At 39.8% G+C, this 14,648-nt stretch overlaps 1 protein-coding gene across 1 annotated transcript in view; it reads right to left on the reverse strand.

Moving 5' to 3' along the window:
• dnah6 (dynein, axonemal, heavy chain 6) overlaps window positions 1–14,648 on the reverse strand; it is a 241,124-nt gene that overhangs the window by 12,505 nt on the left and 213,971 nt on the right. Inside the window, exons 71-73 of the mRNA XM_059644490.1 lie at window positions 14,435–14,564; window positions 8,679–8,806; window positions 4,470–4,655 (exon numbers count right to left, since the gene is read on the reverse strand). Coding sequence (XP_059500473.1) covers window positions 4,470–4,655; window positions 8,679–8,806; window positions 14,435–14,564 — 444 coding nt within the window. The remainder of the gene's footprint in view (window positions 1–4,469; window positions 4,656–8,678; window positions 8,807–14,434; window positions 14,565–14,648) is intronic.

Below are 14,648 nucleotides of genomic sequence, written 5' to 3' on the forward strand. Positions count from 1 at the left end.
AAAAGCTCAGGTCTGGCAGCATTTATGAAGAAAAAGAAAGAGTTACTGTTTTGGTCTGGTGACCCTTGCTCAGAACAGAGGAGCTTTCCAGTGAACTGTGTCAAAAATATAGGTTCAGCAGTCATCTTAAGAAGACAGTGCTTAGTTACCTTCCCATCCAACATGACAAGATGACTTACTTTCCACTTATCGCTGTTTCAATTGAGCCCCTTTACGCAAATATCAATATGTCCAATTTAGCTCCAGACTGAAAATGACCCTGCCCTTAACCCTATACCCTCATTATATAGAAGCCAGCATTACCATCACATGTTCAATTCTCTGGAGCTCCTGGTCCCCTCCCATTTATTATGAGGAAATGCCAGCCTACGATCTGCAAATTCCCCTTATTTGTGTGAGCATTCAATCAGCTACCCAGTACTATGAAGTTCATCTCCAGACCGGGTTGCTTGCTTTCCCCTTGGCTCCATGGGCAGTCCCTTGATATTCCCCCTGACCCTTACTGATGAAAGCCCCAAAACTGTCAATGGCCCAAAACCTCAGCTTATTACAGCCAATGAGTTCTACCCACCATTCCCGACTGATGCCTCAACAGCACCTCACCTAACCTATCTGTAATACCCGAACTGCTTACATGTTAGCCTGCAGGACTAGATGTTGCCCAATCTCCGAAGTGCAAAGACATAAATCCCTAGGCTCAGATGGGAACAAGTGCTTGTGTGAACGTGGCCAACTCCATGGACTACACTCATATGAGACTGTTGCAGGCTGACAGCAACGTATTGATGTGGTGAAAATGGTGATTTTATTATGTGGAGTTGCATGGATTAAGGGTTGAGGAGGCTGGTGGCCATGGACCATGAGCCAACTGTATGCTGTTGCATGGTGGCCAGGCCAGCTATTTGGCAAGGCGAGGCTGCCAGGTACCCACTCTGCTTCACCAGTTGGGTTTTTGTGACATCCATTTTCTCAGGGGAACAGTGGAGAATTGATAATAGGATGGAAATAAGATGATTTGGGGCCGTAATGGGGTGCAAATGCATTGAAATAAGGGAGTCAGCACTCACAGATGAGATTCTAAAGTATTCACAGATGAGATTCTAAAGTATTCACTGAAGAGAAGAAACTTGGGATAACTTTTCTTAATATCAAGAATCTCATTTTTCATTCTCACCAATGTCGTCACCATGCTCTATAATTCTTTAGCTGCACTGGGGGGAGGGGGAGAAAATCAACCCATTGTTTTTGTAGCTAATGGATAGAGATGTAATTGGACTTAGTTGATTCATACTTCCTGATGTTTAATAGATTAATAACATACACTATCAAATTCAAATGTAATAACTGTTATTTTGCTGAGAATCCAATTTCAGCTGGTTCTTAATTCAGCTTTTATTTTACTGGAGGACTGCATGTAGTTGGCCCACGGTCCATGGCCACCATCCCCCACGACATTTAATCCATGCAAATCCACATCATAAAATCACTGTCCTCACAATGTCACTATGCTGTTGTCAAACCTGCCACAGTCTCATTAATGGCTAAGTCTACTCTGGATACACTTTGACACAACTTATGTAATGTAAAAGAAACACAGCTGTCAATTTGAATGTGGCAAGGTCCACAAACATTACTAGGTAAGTGAACAAACATTAGGGGCAAAATATGAATTGGCAGTCCATTGAACTTAATGGAAAAGAGCACTGGATGTGATGCAAACATGGGACAAATGAACCCAAAAGGTGTTATTTGTTAGAACAATTTCACCTTTCACCAGCTGTAGTGATGCCCATTGAACAATATAATTTGGCTATGGCTCCAAAAGAAAACAAAAGACATAATGGACGATGTGGTCTCTTTCTGTATTGTCAACCTTTGATGTTTCTGACACACTTGTATCATGAGATCTGTCTGAAAGGTCAGATGGGGCTTTGATTCAACATCAACTCCAAAAAGTTGGCATTTCCAACAGTGCGTCACTCCCATAGTTCTGCACTGGAGTGTCAATCCAGATATGTACCTTTGAAATGTGACATGATCCAACAGCTTTTAAGTCAGAGGTGACAGTGCTAAACACCTGGCTCAGAAGAAACAGTTTGATTGGCCAGACTTTTGTTCTGGGGAAGGAGTGCAGCTAGAGGTTGGGTGTAAGTTGGAGTATGACATACTCCCCACATCTATTTACAACACCATTCACATCCCATACACACTCCTTGTTAGGACTGAGTGCATGCACTTGTTGGATGAGAAAATATAAATGCTTCATTTTGCATAAATCTAATTTAATTTGTAATTGGCACTAAATTGAAATCGATAGTTTACGTTCTGTGGTTGCCAACCTTCAGTACAGTTTTAAAGAGACTTCCTGTGAAAGAGCAGCTTAATTAAGAACAAAGTGAAACTAGATTCTCATCACATGAGTCAGTGAGGATTTTGCCTTAGGAGAGTTAAAAATTAGCCAACTTTGTGTGACTTAGCATTTGAGTGCAAATTACAGTGGAGTATTGAGTTAACGATTAAAGTAGTGAAGTAGAAGAGGGGAAAGTGATGCTCTGTGGCTTTTACTTTTTGTAAACTTTTTCAGCTCATGAGTTTATTCTTACTATGTTAGCTGGTAAGTAAATAAGGTCTACGGGGTACAGGTACAACAAAGTATAACAACTAGAAAATAATAAAATGTATTAAAATACAACAGAATATCTAACTGAATATAATAATTAAGTAGTCTCTTGGAACATATTTTGGTAGGCAGATTAGGTGCCGTGTCACATTGCAGCATGTAGTAGCATCCTGGATGCTGATTTGGTCCAAAGTAATCACATCTGTGGCAAGCGTTTGAAATTTGAGCACCTTTTACTCAGAGTTTATGAGCTGGAGACTGAACTGTAGACACTGTGACATACTGGGGAGAGGGAAGGTTATCTGTATTCTTTGCACAATGACACAGCCACATCTCCTGGGGTGGTCATCTGAGTTGGTCAGTGTTCAAGGACTGTGAATTGTTACTGTGAGTGAGACAGATAGGGGACCTTTACAGCAAGTATACAGGAGCCCTGATTTTTCCAACAGACTTGAGGTTGTTTCAGCTTGTCTGGATGAGAACGAGGGCTGCAGGGTAGATGAGTTAACTGACTGTGACACCATGGTATAGGATGCCATTCAAAAAAGATTAGTAAGAAGGCACGTAGTGGTAGTTGGGAACAATCTAGTGAGGAGGACTTGACACGTTCTCTGCAGGAAACCGCATGGTTCCAAAGAACTGCTTGGTGCCAGGGTTTAGGACATCTACTCAGGACCGAAGAGGAATGTGAAATTTGGAAAAGTAGGACCCAGACGCCATGTTTCATGTAGATACAAATAACATATGCCGAATAAAGAAAGTGGTTCTGGATTGTTAGTATGAGGAACTAGGTGCTAAATAAAGAAACAGAATCTCAAAGGTCATAATCTCTGCATCAACAGCTGAGTCACTTGCAAATTGGCATAGGACAAATCAGGTTAGAGAGATGAATTTGTGGCTCATAGACTGGTCTGAGAAGTGGGTTTTAATTAACATAACTTTCAAAGGAAAACAGATGAACAGTGAACAGAAACAGAAATAAATAAGAATGACCTAATAGTCATTACACAGAGATATGGCCCCAGAATAACCTGGTTTGTGACCTGAATCCTGAAGGGTACAGAGCATATAGGAAAGACTGGAGAAAAGGAAAGGTTGGTGGGGTGGTCTGTGAGTTAATGACAGTATTTGCAGAATAGAGGGAGAAGACCTAAGTTCAGGAAAATAAGATGTAGAAACAAATTCATAGAATCACTAAAGTGTGGAAACAGGCCATTCAGCCCAACAAGTCCATACCGTCCCTCCAAAGAGGATTCAACTTAGATCTAAACCCTACCCTTTCCCTGTAACCCTGCATTTCCTGTGGCTAATGCATCTAACTTACACATTCCTGAATACTATGGGCAAATCAGCATAGCCAATCAATCTAGCCTGCATATCTTTGGACTGTGGGAGGAAACCAGGGCACCCGGAGGAAACCCACACAGACAGGAGGAGAGCGTGCAGACTCCACACAGACAGTCACCCGAGGGTAGAATCAAACCCAGGTCCCTGGCACCGTGAGGCAGTACTACTAACCACTAAGCCACCATTTGAAATGAGAAATGATAAAGGCAAAAAGTCACTTATAGAAGTGGTGTACAGGCCCCCTAAGAGCAACGACATAATAGGGCAGAATATGTAGGGTGAGCAAGTAATGAAGGCTTGCCAGAGATGCATGGTCAAAAACACAGGGGATTTTAATTAACGTACAGGTTTGAAAAATCAGATGGGTAAACATAGGCAGGAGTTCATAAGATGTTTTCAGGATAGCTTCTTAGAATAGTACATTCTGGAGCTGACCAGAAAGCATGATACACAGACCAGGTATTGTGGAATGAAGTTGGATTAATGTTATATTATGTCTCACCGCAATAAACTCTGTTCTTAATATAAAATCTTTCACCCATGCTCCCAAGGGCTTGAGTGAGGGATAAGCTGCATCAGCCCAAAGAGATGGGACCTGATTGTTTAGGAAACTGGTGTACGTCTTTTCCACCTCTTCAGACATTACCACAAATCCAGCGATGGCTTTGTTCAGTGTAATTAAAGAGTCCTGCAATGAAAGGCAAATAAATGTTCAATATGTTTATTTTCATTCCTATTTGTGGATTAAATCAGAGAGTCATTTAGCCTGGATAACAGACCCTTGGTCCAACTGGTCCACGCTGAACAAGTTTCCCAAACTAAACTAGTCCTACTTGCCTGCATTTGATCCTTATCCCACTAAATCTTTCCTATTCATGTACCTGTTTGACTACCTTTTAAATGCTGCAACTGTACTTGCATCTACCACTTCCTTTGGCAGTTCATTCTACATATGAACAACCTTCTGCATGAAAAATTTGCCCCTTAGGTCCCTTTTAAATCTTTCTCCTCTCACCTCAAAATTCTGCCCTCTTGTTTTGAACTCCTGTACCTGAGGGGAACAACCTTTGCTATTCACCTTATCTAAGCCCCTCATAATTTTATAAACCTCTATAAAGGATACCCCTCAATCTCCTATGCTCCAGAGAAAAAAGTTCCAGCCTATCCAGCTTCTCTTTATAACTCAAACCCTCCCATTCCAGTAACATCCTTGTAAATCTTTTTTTGGACCTTCTCCAATTCAATAATATCCTTCCCAAAGCAGGGTAACCAGAACTGTATATAGTACTTCAAAAGTGGCCGCACTGACATCCTGCACAAGCGCAAAATGATGTCCCAACTCCTACACTCAATGGTCTGAGCAATGAAGGCAACAGTGACAAATGCCTTCTTCACCATCCCGCTTACCTGTGACACAGCAGAATGCAGAACAGAATAGAAAATTCATTATTGTCACTTCTACTCCAGTACAGGATTACAGTGAAATTTTTTTTACAATGGCTGCCTTTTAATGGCACCATCTTAAGTACAAGTACTTATATACAAATCTTAGAATAAAAACAATATAATGATAGACAAAAAAGCATTAAAAGGTAAGGATTTACATGTGTCTGCATCCTTAGATCTCCCCGTTCTACAACACTCCTTGGAGCCCTACCATTAACTGTGTAAGTCCTGTCCTTGTTCCACTTACCAAAATGAAACACCTCGCATTTATCTTAGATAACCTTCTTTACTGTGAACTGTACCACCAATTTTGGTGTCATCTGCAAATGTATTAACCATGCTTCCTCCATTCTCATCTATATAAATGCCAAACAACAGTGGACCCAGCACCAATCCTTGCAGAACACCCAGCCTTCCATGTGAAAATCAATATTCCAGCACTATGCTGTCTCTAACTGTCAAGCTAATTTTGAATTCAAGTGGCAAGCTTTCCCTGAATCCTGTGTGATCTAACTTTACTCATGAGTCTACCATGCGGAAACTTGTCAAAGACTTTACTGAAGTCCACATAGACAATGTCTACCGGTCTTCCATCATCTATCTTCTAGGTGACATCCTCAAAATATTCAAACTAGTTTGTGAGACACAATTTCCCACGCATGAGACCATGCTGACTATACCTTATCAGGCCTTGCCTCTCCAAATGCATGCAAATCCTCAATCTGCTGCAAAAAACTTGCCCACTATTGATGTCAGACTCACCGGTATACAGTTCCCTGGTTTTTCCTTGTAGCATTTCTTAAATAAAGGCACAGCATTAGCCATCCTCCAGTGTTCCAGCACCTCACCTATGGCTACAGATGATACAAATATTTCTGCTAGGGGCCCCACAATTTCCTAGGATACACTTGATCAGATCCCAGAGATTTATCGACCTTTATGTTTAAGGCCTCCAGCGCCTTCTCTTCTGTCATGTGGACTGTTTTCATGACATCACTACTTATTTCCCTGAGTTCCCTAGCTTCCATGTCTTTCTATACAGTAAATACATGAAATATTTGTTTAATATCTATCCCTTCTGCTGTGCTTTCAAACATAGCTAACCTCATTGATATTTAAGGGACTTATTCCCTCCCTAGCTACTCTTTTACTCTTCATGTACTTGTAAAATCTCTTTGGATTATCTACTAAGGCTCCCTCATATCCCTTTTTCCCTCCTGATTTTTCTTGTAAGAAAGTTCCTACTCCCCTTATACTCCTCAAGGGATTAACTTGATCCCAGTTGTCCATACCTGACATATGCTCCTTCTGTTTCTTGACCAGAGCCTCAATATCTCAAGTCATCCAGTGTTCCCTACTGCTACCAGCCTTACCCTTCCCTCTAACAGGAATACACTGCCTCTGACCTCTTTTTATCTTACTTTTGAATGCCTCCCACCTGCCAGTTGTCCCTTTACCTACAAACAGTCAACCCTAATGAACTTTTGAAAGTTTCAGTCTCATACCATCAAAATTGTCCTTACTCCAATTTAGAACATCAAATGTTAGGCTTGTCCTAAAACATAACAATTTAAAACTATTAAAATTATGATCACTGATCCGAAAGTGCTACCCTACAGTCACTTGCCGTGCCTTATTTCCCAATAGAAGGTCAAGTTTTCTTCCTCCTGTAGTAGTACCTCTACATTGATAAAGAAAATTTTCTTGAACACATTTAACAAGTTCCTCCCCATCCAAGCCCTTAACACTGTGGCAGTACCAAGTCTATGTTTAGAAAGTTAAAATCCCCTACAGTTACAACCCTATTGTTATTACACATATTTGAGCTTTCACTACATATTTTATTAGTTAAAGTCTGTTATCATTAAATATGTAATAACCCAGATATCCTCCACCACCTGTCCTAGAGCCAGACAAGGAAGAGTACTTCAGAGGCATATGCCGTCTGCCCAAAACAGCATGTGCCAGCAGATATATTGAGCACTAGCATGGCCTAGATATGCCCCCTGCTAAAGGACCAACCTCTCAGAGGGATTAGTAGCATAAACAAAATGCAGAATCAGAAATTCAGCTGCAAATGTGAGAACCACAATTACAAAACTCCAAAATTATCCTTTATTTTCTAATGGTGGTCTCAATACACATGAAGCCTGGAAGTCAAATTTATGCAGGATTCATGCTGCAAAATTCAGGACTGGTTTGTTGATCATTTCAGCATTCATCACCACTCTCCACCTAAAACTGCGGGTGATTATTCTCTCAATAATTTATTATGACACACAATGTTCATAATTCTCACTCCATGATGAAGTTTATTATTTAAGTACCTAATGAAAATATTGGAAATTTGCCATATGCTGTAAATATTTTGGGAAGGACAGGATGTTAGATGTAAAATTTCATACAGCCGAGTGTGGTATACCCACTCCGACAACGATAGTGACACATTACATGCGCCAGTTATTAACATTCCTTACTTCCCAAGAGACATGGGTGACATTGCTGCTGTGTGGTATGAGAAACAACAACAAATTTTTAAACAGAACAACTTTGCATTCTACAATGAAACACATACAAAATCCATTTAAAAAACTTTTAACCTTAAGGTTACCCTGGTAATCTATTTTTAACAAATCCATATGTTCTAAATATATATTTAAAATTCTCAGTATTATTTATCAATAGCCAGAAACTACTATCCCATTGTTCCAAACATATTGATTTATGAGTATGCTGTTTGAGGGATAGTTTTCACATGATTCTACACCATTATTACAGACTTTAGAATTTACTCTAAGAACTTCAACTTGAAATCAATCAAAATTTCATAGTGGCAGATGATTTCCCGCTGCCCAGCAAATACTAAATATGAATTTTTGAAGATTAAATGAGCTGAATCTATTCTGAACAAATTTAATATTGTGCAAAATTAACAAGTACACAAAGAACTCAAGATAAGACAGCATAACTTTGAAATTAATCAAACAAAAACGAAAGAACTGCAGATATTGGAAATCTGAAACAAAAAAAGAAATTGCTGAAATATCTCAGCAGGTCTGGCAGCATATGTGGACAGAAATCAGAGTTAACATTTCAGGTACAACGACCCTTCTTCAGAACTTGAGTTGCTGCCAGACTTGCTGACATTTTCCAGCAATTTCTGTTTATGTTGAAATTAATATTGTCTTCAGCTACGTGCAAGAACAGACATTAAGAATGTAAGGGCAGTATTGTTTGAATGTTCATTTACAGATCTGTTACTTACTTTTAAGACGACCAGGAGACCGTTAAAACGGTCAACTTCTTGACCAAGTACAGTGGTTAATGAATCTAAGCGTCCTTTCTTATCTCTGACAAATAGGGATTCAATTGCAACTTCAAGGTCAAGCTTTTCTGAAATATATTTGGAAAAAAATTGAGCAAGTGTTTTCTGTCGACCTCAGGAGCTATTTTCTACTTTGCTGGCCAGGCAGTAATATGGCAGAGCAAGTGGACTGCCTGTTATCAGAGCTGCCCGATTTTCATTCTTCGATCCATTGGCCCATCTGATCAAGGTCCCATTGTACTTTAAAGTAACCTTCTTTGCTGCCCAATCAACCAGTAATTTTGGTGTCATTTGTAAATTTGCTAAGCATATACCTCCTACACTCACATTCAGATCATTTATATAAACGACAAAAAGCACTGACTCAACACTGATCCCTGTGGCACACTGCTGGTCACCGACCTCCAGTCCAAAAAGCATCTCTCCAATATCATCCTCTAACCTTCTAACCAATTTTGTATCCATATGGCTAACTCTCCCTGTATTTCATGTGATCTAACCTTGTTAAAACAGTCTACCATGTGGAATCTTGTCAAACACTTTTACTGAATCCCATACAGACAACATCCACTGTTCTGCTTTCATCAATCTTCTTTGTCACTGCTTCAAAAACCTCAATCAAGTTAGTGAGACATGATTTCACACACAAAGCCATGTTGACTATCCTTAAATCAGTCCTTGTCTTTTCAAATTCATATAAATCCTATCCCTCAGATTCCCTCAAACAACTTGTCCACACTGATGTCAGGCTCATCAGCCTATAGCTCCCTGACTTTTCCTTTTCACCCTTCTTAAATAATGGCACCACATCAGCCAACATTCCGCTTTCCAGTATCTCACCTGTGGCTATTGATGGTACAAATATCTCAGGTAAGGGGCCCAGCAATCATTTCCCTACTTTTCCACAGAGTTCTAGAGTACACCCGATCCAGTCCCAGGGGTTTATCAACCTTTATGTATTTTAAGACGTCCACACCTCCTCTTCTGTAGTATGGACACTTCTCAAGATATCACTATTTATTTCCCTAAACTCTCTAGCTTCCATATCCTTCTCCACAGTAAACACAGACGCAAAAATACTCTCACCCATCTCCTGTGACTCCACGCATAGGTGGCCTCGTTGATTTTTATGGGGCTTTATTCTCTCCCTACTTACCCTTTTATCCTTAATGTATTTATAGAAACTCTTTGGATTCTCCTTAACCCTATTTGCCAAAGCTATCTCATGTTCCCTTTTTTTGCCATCTTAAGTATACTTCTACTGCCTTTATACTCCTCTAGGGATTTATTTGATCCCTGTGTCTACACCGGACATAAGCTTCCTTCTTTCTTTTGACCAAAACCTCAATTTGTCTAGTTATCCAGTATTTCCTACATCTATGCGCTGTGCCTTTCACCCTAACAGAGGCCTACTGGCCCTGGACTCTTGTTATCGCATTTTTGAAGGTTTTCCACTTTCCAGCCATCCCTCTACTTGTGAATGTCCATCTCCAATCAACTTTTGAAAGTTTTTGCTGAATAGTGTAAACTGACCTTCCTCCAGTTCAGAACTCTGCTGTTAGATTAGGTTCCATAACTATTTTAAAACTAGTTGAATTATGATTATTTGCCCCAAACTGCTCCCCCACCGATACCTCAGTCACTTGCTCTACCTTATTTCCCACGAGTAGATCAAGTTTTGCTCTTTGTCAAGTAGGTACATTCATATACTGAGGAAGAAAATGTTCTTATACTCACTTAAATTCCTCTCCATCTGATCCCTTAACACTTTGGGAGTATCAGTCTATATTTGGAAACTTAAAATCCCCAACCATTACCACTCTGTTATTCTTACAGGTAACAGAGATCTCCTTACAAATTTGTTTCTCTATTGTGTTCATAGGTTAGGAAGTGAATGTTGAAGGTAATGGATGGGATGCCAATCAAGTGAGCTGCTGTATCTGCATAATATCAGTTTTCTGGATTCATGTTGCAACTGCATCAATTCAGGCAATTGGGGTAATTCCTAAATGCTCTTGACCTGTGCCTTGTGCCTTGTGCCTTGGTGAGCAGGTATTGCGGATGCAGGAGATTACTTACTTGCTACAGAATTACTATCCTCTGACCTGCTCTTGTAGCCACACTATATGTATGGCTAGTCCAGTTCAGCTCCTGGTCAATGCTAACCACCAGAACAATGATGATTGAGAAATGAACAACGTTAACGCCATAAATCTTTAAAAAATATATTCTCTCCAATTGGGCATGGTGGTTGCATTGTACAAGTGATTTGAATGCTGCCACTTACGAACCACGCCTGAACGTTTTTCAGATCTTGCTGTGGTAAAGAGAATTAGTGAGACGAAATTTTCAAGAAGGTATTCCAGAATTTTTCACCTTGGTAGTTGAAGGCACAGACACCAAATGGCAGAATAATAATTATTAGGGAATTTCAAAGATCAAATTTGGTGGAAGGCAAGTATTTTTGAGGGCCAGAAGAGGTTACACAGATCAAGAAAGGGAGGCCAATGTAGGATTTTAAAACAAGGATGAGAATTTTAAAATTGAAGTACATCTTAATCAGAAGCTGGTCCAAAATGATGAGCACAGCAGCGATGGGCAAATGTAAGCTGAGAATAAATTAGAACATTCAAGTTTTAAGACAGAAATTACATGGATAATGTGGTTGGTTTGCTCGCCTAGCCGGTTTGTTAGTTTGCAGATGTTTCATTATCCTGCTGCGTAACATCATCAGTGCAGCCTCCAATGAAGGTGTTTTCCCACCTGGTATCCAAATTCTGAGGTCTGTTGGAGTTGATTACATCATTTCTGGTATTTCTTCACTGTGGTGTATACACAGGGTTTAATTCTACATGTTTATTGATGGTTTCTTGGTGGAGAACCAGGCCTCTAGAAATTCCCATGCTTGTCTCTATTTGGTCTGTTCTACGATCCTGATGTTGGCTCAATCGAACTGATGGTTCTCCTTATCCATGTGAATGGGTACGGTGATTTTTGGTCATGTCTTTTTGTTGCAAGTTGGTGTTCATGTATTTTTGTGGCTTTTGTCTTTCCTGTCTGTCCAATGTAATGTTTCTCACAGTCCTTGCATGCAATCTTGTATATCATGTTGGTCTGTCCATTGTGGGTAAGAGTCTTTGGTTTGAGTTAGTAGTTGGCACAGGTTGATGTAGGTTTGTGTGCCACTCTGATGCCCAATGAATGTAGGAGTCTTGTAGTCAGTTCGGATAGGTTCTTGATGTACGGTAACATGACGAGTGAAAACACTATTTAAATGAGCGACAACACATTGCAGCAACACGGAACTACACTGAAACAAAGAAGAATACCTCTATCAAGTATTTAAGGACAACAGATACTCAAACGGCTGAGTCCGACAATGCCTATCACATGAACAAAAATAGGAAGATACAGCACGTCCTTGACATGTTACCATATATCAAGAACATATCCAAACTGACTAGAAGACTCCTACAACCACTGGGCATTAGAGTGGCACACAACCCTATATCAACCCTACACCAACTGCTAACTCAAGTCAAAGACCCCTTACCCACTACAGGCAGAACCAACATGGCATACAAGATTCCATGCAAGGACTGTGACAAATATTACATTGAACAGACAGGAAGAAAACTGGCCACGAGGAAACATGAACACCAATTAGCAACAAAAAGACACGACCGACACTAACTTGTCGCTGTTCACACAGATAAGGAGAACCACCAGTTTGATTGGGACAATATCAGGAACTTGCAACAAGCCAAAGAGGGACAAGCACGAGAAGTACAAGAGGCCCGGTTCTCCAACAAGAAGGCCATCAATAAACGTGTTGAATTAGACCCTATATATTTTTCCACCAATGAGAAGAAACACTGGAAATGAGGTAATCAATCCAACAGACCCCAGTGTTTAAATACCAGGAGGGAAAAAAAACAGCACTTCATCAGAGGCAGCACTGATGATGTTACCCGGTAGGGTAATGAGAAGTCTGTGAACTAACAAACCAGCTTGGCGAGGAAACCAACCACACTTCCACAATCCAAACTACAAGTCTACTCAAGAACCTTAGATTACATGGATAAATATTGCAGCAGCAGATGAGGCAGTTATAGAGCCAGACAATATTCAAATGGTATATAGGTGATCCTAGTGATAGTGCAGAAGGTGGTCAGAATCTCATTCAGCTTCAAAAACACCAAGCCTCATTCATCAGGGAGAGGGATGGTATCAGTGGCTAAGGAACGAGGATCAAAAATAAAGACTTTGGTCTTTGAATGCATGACAAAAGGCTTCAACAACATGCCCATGTTGCAGTTATGCTTTGATCTTTCCCTGTTTAGTTGGAGGAAATTTCTGCACGTTCAGCAGCAAATGTCACTGGAACAAACAAGTGAGAGACAATGGAGGAGTTGAGAATAGTTTTGGTGAGGTGGACTTGAGTTTCATCAATGTACACGGGGAAAGTGATGTTTTTGGATGTTGTTGGGAGTAGGCAAATTAGATAGAAATAGGACAAACCAGAGTGACAGCCATTTTTATATATGATGCAAAACTAGCTGCTCAGCTCACTATCACCCTTTTACACTATTTCATAGTCAGTAACTGTAATGCCATTGAACATTGGGTGGTGATTGTTACATTCCCTCTTGTTGGAATCAGTAACTCACTGGCATGCTCCACTAGTTTCTCCAATTTCATTCCCACTCCATAACACAAAATGCACACTTCAGAAACTGTAATACTTTCTGATACCTGCTGGCCCTCATTACAGTTGAATTACGGCATGATGATATGATGGAGGAGAGGGACACTGCTTGAATCACTGTTTGGAGAGTTGTCTGTTGATTTACTTGGAGTAATGGCCACTATTGAATGTGAGAAAGCAGATGTAAAGCATATGCAATATGAGGGTAGTGGAAATTTGGACTTCTCTTGACAATAGACAAATTGTTCATTTTAAAACTGAGACTGATAAACCTTTGACAAGCAAACAATATCAGGAGATATCGGACCAAATCCTCACAGATCAATCATGGCAGAACAGGTTGAAGGGACTAACTGGTTTACCTCTCTTCTAATGTTCTCGAATTCTGACACTGAACCACATAAGGAGATATTAAGACAGTATTTGGTAAAAGTTGTAGGTTTTAAGAAGGCTCCTTTAAGAGGGAAATACAGAGAGAGTGAGAGAGCAAGAAGAGCATGATGTTTAAGGAGGAATTTCCAGAGCTTAGTGCCTGAATAGTTGAAGGCATAGAAAAAAAACAACCATGATTGTGCATAGGACCAGAGTTGAAGGACTAGGGGAGGTTATGGAGATAGGTAGGAGCAAGGTAATGAAGGGGTTTGAAAACAAGAAAGAGCACAAAATGAACGTAAAAATCCCTTTTCACAATTCAAGATTGTTTTATAATTGAATCGGTAAGATTTTTATGCAAAATAATTTATTATGCACTACCTCAGCATTTCTTCAAACTTTATTCGATTAAACAGGATATTGTAGTGAAAATTATTTTCTTTCTCAAATGAAAATAATATATTGCAATCATGCTTATTTTATTCGAGGGGAATGTAGTAGACTCCATCATAGATATTTTTGAAGTGCATATGAATGCAAATTCATCACATTATTTCTAAAGCACAAATTCCAGTAACAAATACATCAGTTTTTGAGTAAATCTTAATATATTTACCTGGAATCTTTGAGAGAATGGAATCTGCTAAATCGTGAACAATTTCATCACTACTTTTGCCAGCTCCACGTGCCATAACGTTGGGCTGTACTACAAGAACTGTTACTATCATGTTATTAGTTTCATTTCGCTGTAATAAGAAGTAACAAATTGATGCATTACATGCGATTTCAGATAATTTACATTCAGAAAAGAGCTTAACTTTCAGAAAACA

Source organism: Stegostoma tigrinum, chromosome 3, assembly GCF_030684315.1.
Source record: "Stegostoma tigrinum isolate sSteTig4 chromosome 3, sSteTig4.hap1, whole genome shotgun sequence".
Classification (NCBI taxonomy): Eukaryota; Metazoa; Chordata; class Chondrichthyes; order Orectolobiformes; family Stegostomatidae; genus Stegostoma; species Stegostoma tigrinum.